General features: G+C 30.1%; 1 protein-coding gene across 1 annotated transcript in view; it reads right to left on the bottom strand.

Moving 5' to 3' along the window:
• Positions 1-19595, bottom strand: part of LOC143068120 (uncharacterized) — a 49002-nt gene that overhangs the window by 6134 nt on the left and 23273 nt on the right. Inside the window, exons 3-5 of the mRNA XM_076241921.1 lie at positions 19356-19408; positions 12510-12638; positions 90-234 (exon numbers count right to left, since the gene is read on the bottom strand). Of these exons, the coding sequence (XP_076098036.1) occupies positions 90-234; positions 12510-12638; positions 19356-19408 (327 nt within the window). The remainder of the gene's footprint in view (positions 1-89; positions 235-12509; positions 12639-19355; positions 19409-19595) is intronic.

Raw genomic sequence — 19595 nt, 5'->3', positions numbered from 1 at the left:
ATAACATTCAGAAAAAACAACATAATATTCAGTTTGAATGTTCCCTACCTTTCCTTATAGACTTTCTAATGTAACATTAAGAGACATACCAACTTTAAATTGTCCTGATTCTACAGCTGGTCCCCTGTTGTGAACCTGACTGACAAAGATACCATCCCTCATACTGCCAGCTATATTAAATCCTAGACCAATGAAATCCTGACTCTGCAGCCAAACACTGTTAACCTCTGGGTCCTGAAAATAGAAACAATAACATCTTGACCTATTACTCTAATATTTGAATTTGATGAAAACATATCTTTCTGCATGTCCTTGTTCATCTGTGGTTCCTGAAAGTATGATGAGTCAATCTAGATTCATAAAAAAACATTTCATTGGTCTTAAATTTCTAAATTTATACCCCAACCACTTAAACTATATCAAACTACTCTGATTCTTATATATCTATTAAAAGAATATTCACCAGCTGTCTCTATTCTACAAACAAGCAGGATATTCTTCATTATGAAATGCAATGGGTTTGTTGACAAATTTTCTTAAAGAAGCCATTCTCGAAGAAGCCAAAGCAAGCAGATTTCTGAAACACATACCATCTTTTTTTTATCTTTGAACTTGCAATTTTTCTGTGAATAAAATATTTTGACTTTAAAAGAAACATGTTTTCCCTGTAAAGCAACAAATCTGTTCATAGCTTGCCTTGTATGAGTATAAATCTCATACTACTATCAAACTATCAAAAGTCAGTATTTATTCTTAAACCTAAACACCAAGTATCTATTTAACATACAGAGTATATTAGTGCGGTGACAGAATAGGAAAAAGTCGATTATTCAAGAAGTTTAATTTCACTCCATGGTACACGGCTAAAAATTGGCACAGTACTAGAAAAATGATTTTACTTGAATTTAAGATTGGTCGTCAAAAAGTCGTATGGTGCAGTTTTTTTTATTTCAGCTTTAAATCAGCGAGTTTGACATCAAATGCAGATCATTAGTGGCATGCAATTTGGCTTTTTATTCAAAAGCTGTCATCGCATATCTTTCTTTTTTGTTTTATTCAAACATCGGACATAGTGTTCTCTGCATTAGGCGAAAAGGGTAATCCTCTAAGCCTTTTGATGACAAATTATGAAGGTACAAACTACTATTAACGGGGACATTTTGTGTTTTACTCGATTCCAGCATCATACAATAAAGCGCTGATGAATGAATTATATCGTATCTACTATAAAGTAATAAAACTGCTATTTTTCTTTTCATGTACACATGTTTTTATGAGATAATATTGTTTAAAACAATATCTTTTTTAATTTTAAAAATCTCTGCTAATCAATCATTTACTTTAAAAAAATCCGGATAGTTGTGTCCTGTCCATGATCGGGCTGAGACATAGTTTTCCTGTAATATTTTGGACTTGATATTACTTGTTTTTGTTGATTGTTTATTGTTTCGTTAAATTATTTTGGTGTTCATAATTCTTTTTAAAGGTTCTGTTAATCTCATTTTATTTATGTAAGAGGCAAATTACGTTTTTCAGTGGTTTATTTAAGAAATAGGAATCCGACAAAATCCCCAAAAGATAACAAAACTAGAAAGTCCGTTGAAACTTTGCTTTAACATTTCAAAGTAGCAAACATTCATTTAAATCCCTTAAATAGTGTTAATTTCTTAAATGCAGAAGTGGAATAATTGATATATGTTAACCAACGTACAGTAAATTGAGGCATTTTGACACAGTTGATTGGTGTAATGATGAAATATACCCGAAATTGCGTGGATAATTCAGTGTGACTTTAATCATAGATGTACATCTATCATCGGGTTAGTTCTATTCGCTTGAAAATTGTTTATAATAAAAATGGAAACGAATGATGCATAAGTCTACATGAAATAGTGATATCTATACAGTTCGGACTGCAATTTGAAATACAGAACCTTTAAAAGACCTAAAGAAACCATTTTGCTTAGTTCTTTGATTTCAAAATTCAGATATATTGAAGATATCCTGTCTCTATTTACCTACACATAAGTCAGTCAGTACTTACATTTCCCAGTTCGCTTGTGATAAAAGATACTACAGAAATTAGAATGTTCGCATCGTATCTTGACCTTTTCTTTACAAAAATTATATGACAAAATTTGGAGGGCGATTTTAACTTTCCAATGTCAATTCCCCAGGTCTCAATGTACTACACTCCTCTGCGCCATCGTATAAAGTGCACATATCTCAAATGATACCTTACGTTGGTCCTTGTTCAGTCAATAAATACTTAATGAACAGGGGTGTACCTCTGACTACTTTAAACAGGCCACAGGATTTAAAGGGATATTAACACATATTAGTCGACGATAATATCAAGACGGCAGGGTAAGAGTAGAAGAACGACGTAAATGGCAAACAAAATTCTGCAAAACTCTACATAGACCACCCAAGATAACACGAAGCATACTGAAAAACAGGGGTTATCTCGTGTGCCCCCGGAAGGTTTAGAAGATTCTGTTTCAATTGTAACACCTGAGTGTCGAACGTGGAAATTTAATTTTGGGAACATGTACTTAATTATGAAGAACTGGCGACTAAAACAGAACAGGCTACAGCAGAAGGTCACCGTATCACGAGTAATGATACCTGTAAGCTCTGTCGTTGCCCATCTCATTAGCAACATTTTGCAGTTTACAATTTTGAGATACTAAGTATCAGATCAGATCTGAAAATTTGCAATTAATTTGTTTTCCATTCCTGCTTGTAACATATTGATACTTGTAACATATTGATACTTCTGATATGCATGACACAACCAAACTGAACTATTTTTTTTTCTGGAATTCCCCTAGTTTTGGTTAAAACATAACCATCGGTAACTTACGTAATGTTGTCTGTAATGTTTCTTTGAGACATACAGACAAAATGGCAGCCGGCTAAAGTCAAGAAATTGAAGTCACGGCTATCAAAGGTTGTGCTATGTGTACTATTGTCTGTCGGTGTTTTCCATTTTTTGGCCATGGCGTTGTCAGTTTATTTTCGTCTAATGACTTTTAATGTCCCTTTGGTATCTTTCGTCTCTCTTTCATATGCTTACATCTATTGTAAAGAAAACTACAACCAAGACGAGGAATTTCATTTTCTAAAACAGAACATTTAAGTAAAGGCTGTTTAATGCTTATTTATCATACAGCCACTGTAAACCTTTACTGGGAGTTAAACTGTTTTATTCTGAATTACAAGAACATTCACAGAAGAAATTTTTTTACCATCAGCAGTGTGATATAAATGCTGTCCCTAGTTCAGATATCAAATCACTTATACAGACCAGACTGTAGGTATAACGACCACGACAATCGGAAATATTCAGCAGATTACAGTCATGTGATCATGGCTAGTGTGTACTGTCGATGCGGATCACAGATGTTGTTTTTTCTTGACTTTTGTTTAGATATATTTTGAGTTTCAAGCTGCAGGACAAGACGTTTCTTTCAATACAGGGTTCTTTTGGCATTTGTCCCAGAGGTGCACTGATATTTCAGTTGTTTTATGTCCCAAATAAAATAGAGTGACATGGCCAAAGTGTATTTTATAATGACGATGATGTCCAATGGTGATGGATAAAAGCTCGCTATATGTGGTACACAAACATTTGACCACCACTCTATTGCAATGCACAGCACGTTAAATGTCCGAAGTTTAACATTGATATTAGCAATATTATTATAGGATTCGTGCTTAAGAATTGTGTCGTGTTCTTTAAACACTATGGACCAATACTGACATTCGAGATTTGTCAAACCTTCATGCACCTGCGGAAATATGTATTCCAGCCAATGGTCAGAACGTCGTAATAATGTTACCACATTACAAAAGTCATTTGAGGTCTGAATTACTGATTAAAGTTTAGTATATTTAGAGCTATGTCAATATATCCTGCATAAAAAAAATATGATCTAGACTTGCGTCACTTAGTTTGGGATTGAATAACCGAAACTTTCTCCATTTTCAAACGAATAAAAGGCTGTTCTATCATAAAACATATCTTTTTAAAGTTGTAAGTTTATCTTAAAATGATTTATTTTACTACTAATACAAAACATTATTTCAGAGAAATCGTCATGAAATCTTTAAACCTCAATCATAAGTATGTTTTGAAATAATTTTTGTTGTCCGTTTTGCATGTAGCGAATTCAACGTATACATGGTATATGGCTAAAACTTAAGTTTTCACTTTTATTGATGTATACGAGAATGGTTATAGTAATAAATACATATGTGTTCATAATTTTCTATAAATTTTGTTAAGTTTTGACAGACGTTGTTCTTATTATTTGAAAAAAATACATCATTTAAAACTGAAAACTACCCCCCTTTTTGTAAAGTCGCATACGTGTGATTGGAAATCTCATTTATTGATGGGTTTCCATTTTTTGGAGGAAAAATTGAATAAGGAAGAAAATAGATTTAAGTTTTCAATCATTCTACTGTAAAAATGGTATTTAAATTGGAGTTAGATATTCAATTTTGTTTTTCCTTGAAAACGACCTGTGACCTTTGATCAAGATTTCTGAAAAACTGCACCATATTTTCTTTTGACGACCAGAAGAATCTCAAAGTACACAAATTTCCGAATCCAATGATATATAATATAGCCGTGTACCATTTTTGACGATTAAAATTTCACAATTCCGACTTTGGTCACCGGCCTATATTCAATTGTGATATACAGAGGAAAATATTGACAGTTGTCACCTAGGTTCTACATTTATCAAATATGTATGAAATCAAATCGTTCATTAATTTTGAAGGCTTTTCTACTTTATTATTAGTGTTTACCCTATTTAAATTGTGAAGGACCTTTCAAGACTGATAAAATTGAAGAGGTCTCCATTTATAAATGATATGTTATCAATAATTTCTTGTCTTTTTAGTAGGTAGTTGGAATTCCTGTGTGTGAATAATCCTCTTTAAAAATTGGCCTACTGTTTGAAGTGGGTATTTAATTTGATATTTCAATAAAAGGGACATTATTCATAGTCATATTTCATTTTTTATTATGTAAAAGTGCACTAAAAATGGCAGCATTAAAAAGTTATGCTGTTCCTTGTAATGCTACGATTTAATTTACATTTACTGCTATGCTAAGCATTAAAGTCAGAATCTCTAGGCAAAATATTTATAGGTTCATTCAAGTATAAACAAATCTAGAGTTACCAATATTTTGCTGAATACACTATTTTGCTAGATCTCTCAAAGGTAAACATGAGGCCTGGAAAATACTGCTATTAAGAGATTGACAATAGAGTTTTGATTTTTTTGATTATTGAAATTCAGTCTTCACCCTCAAAACTGTGTTCAACTCAAGTTTGTTTGTAACAACTTTTAAGAAAAAAAATGTTGAACCATTCATAAATATAACACAGGCAGGTAATTTTATAAGACGGTTGAGGATATATAAAACAGAAAAAAAATCAAAAAAAGAAAATTCTATGTATCATCTCTTCAAGATCAACTCCAAATAATGATGGGTTAATTGGAATTAAAATTGAATAATTACAATGTTATCAAAGAAAACATTTTAACTATGATCATTACGACTTCAGTGATTTTAAAAGGGAGATAACCAAAACTGATATTTGTTAATGTTTAATTCCAATATGTAGATATAGGTATCTAAAATATTATACTAAGGCAGTCAGTACTAAAAGGTTCTACTCTGAAAATAGATCCTTAATAGTATGTTAGTTAACACAAATACCATTCAAAAGATCTGAGCTCAAAGAAAACCCATATATATATTTGTCAAAAATGTCTCTTAGTATGCAATAGCTGTTTTATATAAATGTTCATGTATTTATATACCTTTTAAGTCTATAAAAATATATAAATTTCTATAATGACCTCATAAATTAAATGTGAATCATGTTTGTTTGTATGAAAGTTTGCATCATAAATATATATATACTGACACATACTGTAGGATGAAGGTGTAAACAAGCTAAATGATAAATATTGACTTAGAAACCTAATTCATCCTGATCTATTTAATTTTCATTTGAAAATTACATAATGAGTCAATCTAACACATGAAAAAGTATATAAAAATCAACTCAAAGTTTATTTATTCTTTTGTTCTTTGTTTACAATACTAAGAATAACGAATAATAATTGAAAATCTACACTTATGTAACCAGCTTTATAAGAATTACATCATCTGAATTGCATTTCCCGTCTTTTTTAGCAGTTTTTTCAATTATCACTAACATACTTTAAAAATGCTCATCCGGATACAAAAGGCATCATTTTAAACTGATTCATATATCCACCCTTCCTTTAAGAAAAAATATTTACATAATCAATGTAAGATCTACCTGAAATAAGACCTTTTATGTCTGTATACCCTCTCTACAAAGAAACATGTTTTGTGTGCTTTACTTGTACACATAATTTCCTACACTGAAATAAATCTATGCATGCTTGCTCTGTGCAAGTAATGTCTCGAGACGTTCATGACTTTTTCCAGACACAGCAAAAAGAAATTAGGATGAAAATGCTAATGTTAGTTATGTTTAAAAGCAAAAAATATGTGAATATTAGAGATTTGAACTGTCATTGTACAGTTAATCTTTTTTTTCCCATATATCCAAATCATTTAGAAGAAACTTTTGATATCTTGAAAAAAATCATTTAACATAAAAAGAATGAAGTTTTCAGAAATGTAAAGAATGTTTTTTCTTATTTTATTTAATGCATTGTGCTTTATTTTAGGTTGACTTTTTGTATAAAATTTCTGTAATTTTCCCCCTGATTTTTTTTATTTCTTGTGAATTACAAATTCCACCATATGTGTTCTAAATGTAATAAATTAGGTTATAATTAAAATATTTGAATCCAACATGATGTTCAATTATTTCAGTATGTTCCAAAATAAAAGCAAATATCAACTAAAAATCTGTTTTAAGAGACGTATGTTATCCAAATTTGAAAAGGCCATAACTATCGCCCAATTAGTGAATGTTCATTAATTCTATCCCTCACGTCATGTTTTACCATGACACTAATGTAGTAAAGTAATCTAATGTTTTTTTGCAGAATTTATCATATACTTTTGTTTGAAACCCAATGAGATTTTTTTCTTTTGTTGTGTTCATAAGTTACTGTTTGACATGTTTTTAATACATAACGGTCATCTGATTCCAAATTAATTTGTTTATGTTGTTTCCACTGTGTAATGTAAACTATACATTTTTGATGCAAAAAATACCCAGATGATGCTAGCAACTCTTAAAAATCTGTTGTTCAAGAATTATTTATACTGGTTTGTGAACTTTTTTTTAAATAATTAATTTGTTGATGGGTGGCTGGTTCAGTTTATAATAATGTTGTGTTAAATAGTTTTGTTTTAATGATACCCCCCAACAAAATTGGGTTGGAGACATTGCATTTTGTCTATAGATTCAACTGTCTTGGTTAAGTTGAAAAATTCAGATTTAAGCAGCAACAAAGTGGAATAATCTTTTGACAGTTGATGTATTAAGTTAAGCAATAAAGGTCCAAACTAAAAATAAATGACCATGACCAATGATTTTTGGCTTCGATCAAGTTATACATAATGCTGAGTTGACAAAAAGCTCCATACTCAAAGAAGTTATATAGAACAACATATACATTAACTAATTAATGCTTCCAGTGTGCTAATTATCATAAATAATAGGTATTCAAGTCTTTTAACTTAAAGCAGTTTGCTGTTTAACATATTAAAATATCAAGGCTCCATTTTGTTACCAAATTACACAGGATCTTCAATGACACAAATTGCAATTTATTTATATATATACTTAAGAAGATAGGCAAATAGGCTTAATCCTTTTTCAGATACTACATATTTTATTTTCATTTTAACTATCAAACCTTTGTCAGGATAAGTTTTAAATTTCAAGCAGAGATTTAAATCATTTGAACATGTTAAATTCTGACCAATGCTTTTCTGCTTTGGGCTATACATCTGTTGTGAAAATGGATAGTACCAGTACACTGGCTAATATCTAATTACTAAAGAGGTTTAAGTTCTGTATGGTATGTGCTTCCAGCAAAGATTTTAAACTCCCTCATTTATTTATCTAATTGCAAGACTTGTTAAATACTGAGGTTTTAATTAAGTGCCTTTTTAAGGAGAAAGTTTTTTTTAAGGATGTTTTAAAAATTATTGGAGAAGAAAACAATGACTAGAGGCTTTGTCATAATCCTTTATTTGGTCATATTTCATTAAGACAAGTGGTAAGTATACTACTAAATCAGATCATAAAGCCCAAAGCTGAACCAGTAAATCTTAGTACCACAGATTTAGTAAACAATATTATGACTAATCTCTGAAGAATATCTTTAAGAAGACAATGATTTTCAGAACTTCTTTAGAATTTTTTGTATTTTCAACAAAAGTGAAGAAAACGCACCACAATGCTGCATTCCAAAACAAGACTTGACAAAAAATTAACAGTACATAGCAATATTCAGGAAGTGTAAGAAATGTGCAACAAAAATGACCTATAATCGTATTTTTTGGGGCATGTGTTATCTTTGTAACCATACATAAATGTTGTTGAACCCTATACAAATATAGGCCATATTATTGAAAGTAAATCCCAGTAATCCTACAACACCATAACTATGTATGTAGGATAAGGTATGAATTAAATATATACATATACTTAAGGCTTTCACTTGGTTTTTCTGCCTCCTACATGTAAAGATATGTTTAAAAAGCTTGACTTTATGCCGTTTTCAACCCCTTTCTGTTACATTATTTCAAGTTTATGCATCAAATGTTAAAAAACTTTTATTTCAACAATGTATGATCTTATACTGTAGTTTTGAAACACGTTTAAAAAATAAATTTAACTGAACTTGAAACTTACTTTTTCCTCATATGACAGATGTCACATCCTTTCATGGAATTGTTATGTTTTAATATATACTAGAATGTATAAAAGGAGACAAGAGATACCAATTTATGATTGAGAGAAACCCAAAAGACATGGGATTTTTAAAAAAAAAATGATTTTTAAAAATAATAAGGTTACATATACATTGAGTTGTATTACATTTTGTCATGCCAAGGGATTTATAGGTGACTACAGGGTATGGGTTTGACACATTGTTGAAGGTTGAACTGGTGACCTTTAGTTTCTTAAATCCACATCGTTTGGACTCTGGTGGATAGTTTTATCATTGGCAATCGTAGCACATCTCTTTATATTTAAATAAATCTTTCACTGGTGTGGCACATTTTCTTGAGACAATCATATTATATGTACTATCCACAGAAACATGTTCATGTTGTCGTGAAAAGTTATACAATTACTCCTAAATTATACAATCCAACTTATTCAATGTAAATGCATTAAAAAATAATTTGACCTTGTTAATTTTTATGCTTAATAATTTAAATTACTATAAATACTGATACCAATTATTATTATCGAACTATTAATGTGACAGGACTAAAATTAAATTTTTTGACGGACCATTAAAACACAATATACAAAATCGATCAGACATACTTAATCACAAACCCTCAATTAGAAGTAATAACAGGTTCAACATTGTCCAAAAGTTCATTGAATGAAGACTGTTTATTACCAATCCTTTAAACTATCAAATAATTTAATGACAATACTGGTTTGTAGAAATCTCAGCACATTAAGTGTTTAGGTAGAAAATTTGTAAAAACAAATTGATGGGTTACATGAGTTCAATATTACAATTATTGATCATGCATGTAAAATCTACCATTTTATGTCTGCCTGCAAGGGGAAATTTGAAGATGTTATCGGAAAGTTAATTTACTTGCCATTCATAGATTATACATGAACGAGACAAAAAAGTTGGAATTAGAAATACTCCTTTTACAGGCTTTTCAATATATATTTTTTTCATGATCAATTATAATCAATTTTATGACATTCAAAAGTTTATGAAATTTGACAAAAATCAATTTTTATTCAGAATTGTATAAAATAACATCAATCTTCTGGATATTCTGCAAAAACCAATTATACATAATTTTGTAGTTGAATTAATATAGTTTTGTTGTTGAAAGATTAATTGTAAGGAAACCAATTGACCATTTAACTTTTGAGTTAGGGCTTATGATTTTTTATTTCTTTCTGAATTTTTTGTTTAAAAACCACCACAGCATCTTTTTTTTTCTGCTGTGTGAAGCACAAATTTTAATCTTCAAAGTTTGGAATCAGAAAGTTTGTTTTTTTTGGGAAATAACTATAAGGAACGACTATTTGCCTCCTCAGATATTAATAGTTATGTCTTAATTCCGGACATCTACTCAGATGACTTCACGCGTGGATGACTTCAGCTAGTAAATCATTACAAAAGGGTTTCAAATTCTCTAGTACAGCCAAATATGATAAGATGTACTTTATCCACCAGGATGTAGCTGGTTATATGTGACAACATATTTTCAACAATTCATGAATTATACAAGTTATAAAAGTTTTCTCAAACCAATACAACTGTATGCTTTGAAATCAGGAATATAAATGTAGAAATTACTGGCATAGTTAATGCAACATTTCAAGAATTCCCCAAATAATATTGAATTCTTTGCCTAGTTTGACAAATATAAGGAATTACTCTTAACATAAAAAGAGATAATGTGTAAAGATCTACTTAGATGGTGGTAGGTACAAAACAATCAACCTTATTGATTTGAATGGTCAATCCAATACATTCCAGAGGTTAAGCCTATGTAATACGATTAGTGCAACCATCATAAAGGATGAAACAAATATCAAACCGTGACCTAATCAATCATCAGATTTCAAATCAATCCATAAATTATCAATATATGTACTTGCTACAGTACATTAAATGATTCTGGGTTGCCAGAAGATAATTGAAAAGTTCCATATTGAGGATTTTCTATGGTATGAATAAAATGAGAGATATATAGATTCCACAACTGCAACAAGTGTATTACGAGACAGTTAAATTTTAATATTTAAAGCGCGAGGCTTGACAGGTTTTTTAAATAATTAAAATTTAACTGTTGAGAGTGGAGAAATATCGTAATACACAAGTTAGAGTGGTGGAATCTGTTTCTCTAATGATTTTTATCCTTCTTTTTCAAAGATTCGAGGAAAGTTGTGTACGTTTGATTGATGTCATCAGGCATGTTCGCCTTTTTCATGCAGTCACAATAAGAATATTCAGAAGAAAACAAGAAAATTGAACATCACAATTAAATTTCAACCAATCATTTGCAGAGAACAGATTTTTCACTAGTGAGAAGAAATATTTTTCTCACAACGGTCAGGAAATGTGAAAATAGCACAAAAATTAGAGAAAGGGTATACATCTATGAGACAGCAACCCAATCGAGAGTACATCATATGGTCTTTACAAATAATCAGATGTTTTTTTGATATCTCAAATTCTTAATTGCACAAATTTTACAACAGTTGTAAATATTTAACATGCCAATAACCATAAAATTCTCTAACTGACAAAAAACATTTTGGATATAACAAACCACTGACTAGGTTCCTTGACTTAGGGCAAGCACAAGAACATGTAGAAGGGTTGAATTAGTTTCTTGACATCTCAATCCCTCTCCATTCAATCTTGATTGATGGAAAATAAAAATCAGGAAAAGCACTTTTAAAACTCATGAAATAGGCATAATAGATGACATATACAACCATAACATTAACTAATGATAATATGTCAAACAGTAGAAGTTACAGAATGCAAATTCAAAGTACATAACCTAATAAAACAGCCATTTATAGCTTGCTGTTGGGTGTGAGTCAAGACTCCGTGTTGAAGACCGTACTTCGATATGTAATGGTTTACTTTTACAAATTGTGACTTGGATGGAGAGTTGTCACATACCACTAATTCATAAAAATTCGAACACAAAAAAATCTTTTATTATCTGAAACTCATTTGTCTGAGTTCTTCTGAGTACAGAAAAACAGCGGATGCTATGAGACAAATATTTGTGTTTTACATCCCAACCTGTTACAGTTATTTGTCTTTCTGTCACTCATGGGACATGATTTCACAAAATAGCCTTAATATAGTAATGATAAATTCTTAAGAGTTGTAAAAGCCAAGTTATCTGACAAATAAAATGTTACCAGGTGTCTTTCATGTAAGATTTGTGAATGAAAAATGTAAAGTTCATGTTCTTTTAAGAAGGAAAAGTTTTCAAAACAAAACTCATATAAAAGATAAGATTAAAGTCAAGAAAGAGATTTATGTCAAGGAAAAGTCACATTTATGGAGAATTTAGTTTTTCCTTGCTATATACTGATACTCAAATACTTTTGTTTTTGCACATGTAGTCTGTTGCCCCACATATTTCTATCATCTGTTTCAAACTATGGTTTAGGTCTGAAGCCTTAACAGGCAATATGCAATTAGAATCTACAACAGCAGACAGAAATACAGTCCAAGATGCAGTGAACAGTTAACAATATGTCTATTGTTTGTTATAAACTTACCACTCCAAAGAAAGTATCATCAAATGATCCAACCGACCCATTTCTCTGTATGCCTGGTGGAATATCTGATGTCGGTAGTGATGACCAGGGCTTATGTGATGGTCCCTCACCAATAGATGGCTTTGGAGACTGGAAAAAAAAAGATTATATATATACAAATGTATATACAATTACACACTTGAATATTTCAGTTACCGGTATGTTCAATATGTGACAATTTCAACACATTTCAGTCATTTAAATATTGCATATATAAATCAATTAAAAGGTGACTCCTGTTATACAAATATGTACACCTTGCAGTAATTATATAAGTTAAATGCTTTTGATAACATGGAAACTAACAGTGACAGAAAAACTAACTTCAATCATTCAACAAAGAATATAAGGTTGAGATCAGATATTAGACTGACATATACACCTTACAATGATTCTATAAACATTAAATCTGACCAAACCGAGAAAATGCTGATTGTCAATTATAAGAATTCAATTTGCTGAAAAAAAAATATGTGCAATATATCATCATAGTTTTCCAAACACTTGCTCAACTCAGAAACAGAAGTTACGATGCCCCTAGGGGCACAAATGATGTTCACTAAAAGTTTTTGGGGAAATGCATTGAACTTGAAAGTGGTCTATTGACATACTGTAAAAGCATACATTTTTGGCTGCAGTTTCAATTTACTAATTTCCATGATATAATCCACACAGTTTAAACACTTAAGAAATTGTAACCTTCAAAGAATATAACTTTCATAAACATGCAATTGAATTCACGAAAAATTAATTCCAATGAAATCAAATTAAGAGACAATAACACTAAAATTTAATCTAATGTTTCTTCATAATATCCAATACCCCTTATTTTTTTCATCATTTTACATTCTAGGCAGAAATATCATAGATAATTTCCAAAATCACAAAGAGCTCTAATGCCAAAATCTATGTTTGTTATGAAATAATAAATAAAAAAAACTACTCATGTAAAATTTAAAGCTGACATAATAATTAGTTAAATTAGTTCTTAATTTAATCAGGAGGGAATAGAAATGACTGATATTAGCCCTAAAATTTCAATGTTCATACACATGTATAACCAGAAGAAGTGTAACAATCAGTCAATGCCTTGGTAACCTTTGCTGGAAAGTTAGATTCCGGGAGCTAATTATTCACTGAACTTTTTACACTGGAAATACTCATATATAAAAACATCAAATATGAATACTGAACTGAATCTCAATAAGGTCACACCTACATAATTAGGTTTTTTTTATTGGTTTTTAATATTTCATAATAGTCATGTATTAATTATTAAATGGTCCTTTGAATGAAAAATACAAAAATTCAGCCCTACTTGTAAAGTTAATTTTAATTAAATCACTACATATCTAACAGGCCATATTATTTAGCAATGAAGCAATGAATTATTTTAAAGAAAGGATAAATCATACAAATCTTATTCTAAAATGTGTGAGTCTCCCCCACCCCCCAAAGTTTTTGCCCCCTGTTTCAGGGGCAGATCCAGGATTTTAGATTAGGGGGGCACAAAGTTTTATATTTGCCAAGCAGAGGGAGGCGAAATTTTTTTTTAGGTAAAATTATTGAAATATTCTTCTAAAGAGATCACCGTGTGCAAAGTAGGTATTTCGAACTATTGTGTGGTAAAATTAGTGATAAATTTAAGTTTCAAGCAGAAACCGCCTAAATCCATCCTGAAAACAATCTACCACCACGAGTAACTGACTGACGGATGGACGGACAGAGGTAAAACAGTATGTCCCTGTACATGTTAAGATGATGAAAATGTGAAGAGTTGACAGATAGACGGGCAGATGATTCTGTTAAACTGACTGTTTTATATACTTTGAATGTTAAAAAAGATGGAATGGTCTCTTCTGATACTTAAATAAGTTGAAGACAATCCCTGCTTTATAATTTTTAGGGGGGCGCACTCCCGCCACGCCCCCACCTAAATCTGCCCCTGTGTTATGGTATTTGAAAACCCAAAAATCAATCTAATAAAAATTTATAGACAGCAGGTAGAACATCATGTTTTGTACAAGAATTCTGCCTAACCATTTTCAAGATGTTGCAGATGAATAAAATGTGACAAGGACAATGCAGAAGTTGATGATAAAAGTGGTCCTTATTCCTCACAAAAGAGCTTGGTGTCAAGCCAAACCATTTATTTAAATGAAATGGTGGGGATGTCAAGTTTTTCTAGTGTTAACAGTAGTAGAAATCATTATGGTGCAACACATATTTATTAAAACTGTATGATTCTCAGCATGATAACTTACCAAAACAAGATGACTTGTACTTAAATAATAAAACTTGATCAATGTACAATAGATCACTTAGTTAACTTGTTCTTCTCAATCAAAACAGGTTTTTCTTTCTTCTCAATCAAAATACCAAAAAAACAGAATCTTTTACAAGATTTTGTGACTTCGTAAACAAATATTTAACCTTTGATGATGTGTTTATAGCACAAAGCATTACAGATTATGACAAATTTTCACTATGTGACCACACAATTCTAGACATTAATTGCAAATTCTTGACACCTTATAAATTATACATTACATCACCAAAGAAAATAACAAATACCGAAAATGTATTCAAATCATATTAAAAGTTTCACTTGACCGAGTTTATAATACTTAACATGCAAATGGGATAAACGCACTCTGACCTTGACTTTCTGAATATATTACAAGTTACTTTATATTTTGATAATTTTCAGGACACAAAAAAGAAATTATTGTCATAAAATTGTTTTTATTTAAAATGTTTTTAATATAAGAAATAAAAAAATTGCCCCAATTTTTATTCGGTTAGACATTATTGGGGTGAATTTCTGGAATTTTTCCTCTAACCATTAAAAGTATGTCAATTTGTCTGTAAAACTCTAACCTAATAGCCAATGATGATTAAAAATCAATCATATTTCATGATCATTTTAGTTTATGGTGTACTTACGGGGAAATTTATCATTCCTTAATGCAAATTTGAGGTAAAGTATAAGATAAAAGAAAAAATTGTCATTCAACACTGATAATGAGCATCCGTATCCTAAAATTTTAAATCTTTTTTTCACTACAAGAAATGAATATCAATAAAAGAAAGTTGTATGGAAAGAAACTAAATGTAAAGCAGAGTTCCTGGGTAAAAAATTCAAATTAACAAATCAATTTCTATAAATCAGTCTTTTTTTCTATATATAATTTTGAGTAGAAACTTGGCATTTACAGTACTTGTGGCCATATTGTTTGAACCAACAAGATTCAACTATACATAAATCTTAAACTAGACTAATAAAGAACATATTCCCCAACTTTGATATTTACAAACATGATACTACAATGTTTAAAAATGTCCTTCATTCTTATATCAAACATGGCTATTTAGGTTAGTTAAACTTGGTTTGTAAAATCACCAAATAATGTTTTGAAACTTAAAACCAAAGTCATCATTGAAATCCTGACTCATTCCCTTCGGCCATTGGCTCATATCATTTTTTGTATAATGGACAACAATTGCAATAACTCACACTAGAAGTATCAAGCTACAGTTATCTTTAGAAATGGTCCATACACAATTTTGATTTCCTTTATGTTATGCTAGGTTTTTTTTAGTAAATACTTCTACAAATTCAATATGTTAACTTTCAAACTTTAGATATACTCAAAAGTATATAATACAATTTAAAGGACCTGCTTTAGTCCTGTGTGAAACTTTTAAACCATTTATATAAAAGGTTGCTGTAAAGGTATTTTTTTTCTAATCTGAATAAAAGACTTTTCGGTTGATTATTAATGAGGCAGCAACTAACAAACAAACAGAAAACCAAGTTTATACCTTAAATGTATTTCTAATCTTATAATTGATGTTTTAGCACAAATTATTAAAGCAGTTATTGAAAAAATATTGAATGCTACCATAATAAGCTTACTGGATACCTAATTAAATTACCATTTCTTGTTACTTTAAATGGATGATTAGTGTTTTAAAGAATAGTTTAAACCCACAGTAGTTATTATGAATGGCGTCAAGCGATACTTCTAGGCGAGAACACTGTATCGTTTTACTGTCAGAATCTATACAAGATTGCATGTTGACATCACATTTACTGGAAGATGAGCAACCTTATACAAGCAGAAGAAATGTTTTAATAGTCAAATATTGACCTTTAAAAGATTTGTTTACATGCCATACATGCCTAACCTATACACCCAAGAATGCTGTGACCTAGTTTTTAATTAATCAAAACTATATAAGTTTTCAATGCCTCTTTTGAATGCTGTTCGTAAATAAAACTTAACACTCCCAATTCAAAAGCAAAAATAATACTGGGTGAACCATTTAAAAGGCTATGCTAATCTTTAAACAGATCTACTCAACATAAGAGACTAGACACAGACTCTACACTCAAATCTGAAGCTTTAAACAGATAAAGAATTAAAAACGCAGGTCTGTGTCTCAAATTTACATACCAAGCAAAACTGTTTTTTTTTTTTTCAAAAAGGAAAACATATTCAAGTACAAATTATTAAACAGCTCCCTCAGCACCTAATCAATGGTAAAGCCTCCCTGATTTTTGATGGGGTTGATGTTGTCCAATCTTTAGTTTTCTTGGTAGTGTATAATCATCGACTTTGTATATAATCAAATTCAGTTCCTTTTTGTGCATTTTAGAAACATTCCCTCTAAAAGTTTAAACAAAAACATAATTTAGATAATTTTGAAGAAGAGACTGAAAATAATATAGCTGTTAGAATTTTACATTTTTCTTGTTTTTTAAATTAAATATAACAAAAATATATATATGTATATAAGCATTCACTCTTAAGATAAAACATAACTTATCCAGGAATAACACTGACAACTTTATATAAACTATATATTTATATAAAATGTTGACATTTATATTCACTATAATCCTCTTACAAAATAATAACAAGAGATAGAGTTCTTTATAATCTCTATATCATTTATCTCATCAAGTATCTATGAACTTAAAAGTTAAATTCTTACAGTATCTTTAATAACATTAGAACAAAAGAACTGTGTTAAAATAACACCTTTAAAGTAATATGAGTATACAACTTCATAGGGCTCATTGATATGGAACATTTGGCTATCACAGACTGTAGAAGTTTACACTTCACAAACAAAAGATATATTCATGATATGTGACAAGGACACTTCCTATACAAAATAATTCAAATTAAGCCAAGGGTATGATCTACTTTTTACTCATAAAGAATGACATTTAGAAGACAGACCAGATCATATATTGTTACAATGTAATATTAGTGTTTAACAGTGTTACAATCATGATGTTAACATTTAGTGTTTACCAGTGTTACAATCATGATGTTAACATTTAGTGTTTACCAGTGTTACAATCATGATGTTAACATTTAGTGTTTACCAGTGTTACAATGTAACATTTAGTGTTTATCAGTGTTACAATGTAACATTTAGTGTTTAACAGTGTTACAATGTAACATTTAGTGTTTAACAGTGTTACAATGTTAACATTTAGTGTTTAACAGTGTTACAATGTAACATTTAGTGTTTATCAGTGTTACAATGTAACATTTAGTGTTTAACAGTGTTACAATGTAATATTAGTGTTTAACAGTGTTACAATGTTAACAGTTAGTGTTTAACAGTGTTACAATGTAACAGTTAGTGTTTTAACAGTGTTACAATGTAACATTAGTGTTTAACAGTGTTGCACAATGTAACATTTAGTGTTTATCAGTGTTACAATGTAACATTTAGTGTTTATCAGTGTTACAATGTAACATTAGAGTTTAACAGTGTTACAATGTAACATTTAGGGTTTAACAGTGTAACAATGTAACATTAGTGTTTACCAGTAAATTTAGGCAGGACTTCACACATGAAATTTGTCTCCAAGAAATGCTTACTTTAATTACAAATGTTGCCACCAAAAATATATGTAATCAGTGATAACAAATTCATACTACACTTCTTCATTTGTATCATATATGGCAAAGCCAATGTTTTTCTGAGGAAAGACCCAGAAATCTTTCCAGTAAAAATATGAGGGCATAAAATCCAAAGGTCCTGAAAACATACAGGAAGATACATTAATACTAAAAGTTACTAGTTATGGGGTCAATTTCAGATACTTTAAAGTGCCTTTTAAGAATCAAAGGAATATCACCACTTTAATACAATATTTAAAAAGAAGATGTGGTACAATTACCAATGAGTCAACTCTCAATAGAGGTTGAACTAAAATAACAAGAAAAGAGAAGTCAATTCAATACAGCAAAATAAGTTTCTGGTTTTTTTTAAGGCACTGTCAGGTTTGTTTGACCTGCAACGTTTTTTTTGCCTATTTTAAAATGTACCAAGGACCCATAACTTTTGAACTGCAAAAGTGAAAATCATCAATTTGAAATTGACCTATTATACCAATATATCAAAGTTTGCAAAGCATTGGTTGATCAAACTGAAACAACATATTACAGTGCAATTTGAAAATTTATCAAGGACCATTACTCTCAAACAGTATAAGTCAAAATCGTCAAAATTAAATTTCACCTCCATTTTGTTATCACTAACACAATATCAAAATTTGAAAGAGCATTGGTTGAAGGGTTCATAAATTATTGCAGGGAAAAAACTAAAGTGCCATTTTCCAATCTATAAAAGACCATAACTCCTTTTTTGCATAAATTATTAAAATTATTAAGTTATTAATAATTGACCAGTGAATGGTTCTGTAATCAAACTGCAGAACAAGCTAGCTTGCCATGTTTGTTATCATTTATTAAACAAGGTCACATGAATATTCATTACCTTCTTCTTGGCAGGTGATGTGTATTCCTGACATTGTATGTAGCCACCAACACCTACAAAATAGTAATGATAAACATGTTTATAGTTGTGTCTTATGACTTTAACAATCAGTAATAAGAGATATAGTATAATAAACAGCTTTTGTCTTTCCTTTCCTGCCATTAACAAGTTTTTATTGTGGTTGATGCAATGCCTTAAAACAGACATAACAAATTGTTTGTTGTTTTTTAGGCTTTAAAT

This window comes from Mytilus galloprovincialis, chromosome 3 (genome assembly GCF_965363235.1).
Source record: "Mytilus galloprovincialis chromosome 3, xbMytGall1.hap1.1, whole genome shotgun sequence".
NCBI classification, from domain to species: domain Eukaryota; kingdom Metazoa; phylum Mollusca; class Bivalvia; order Mytilida; family Mytilidae; genus Mytilus; species Mytilus galloprovincialis.
Note: the sequence above shows the minus strand (reverse complement) of the source record. Positions and strands in the feature narration are given on the sequence as shown.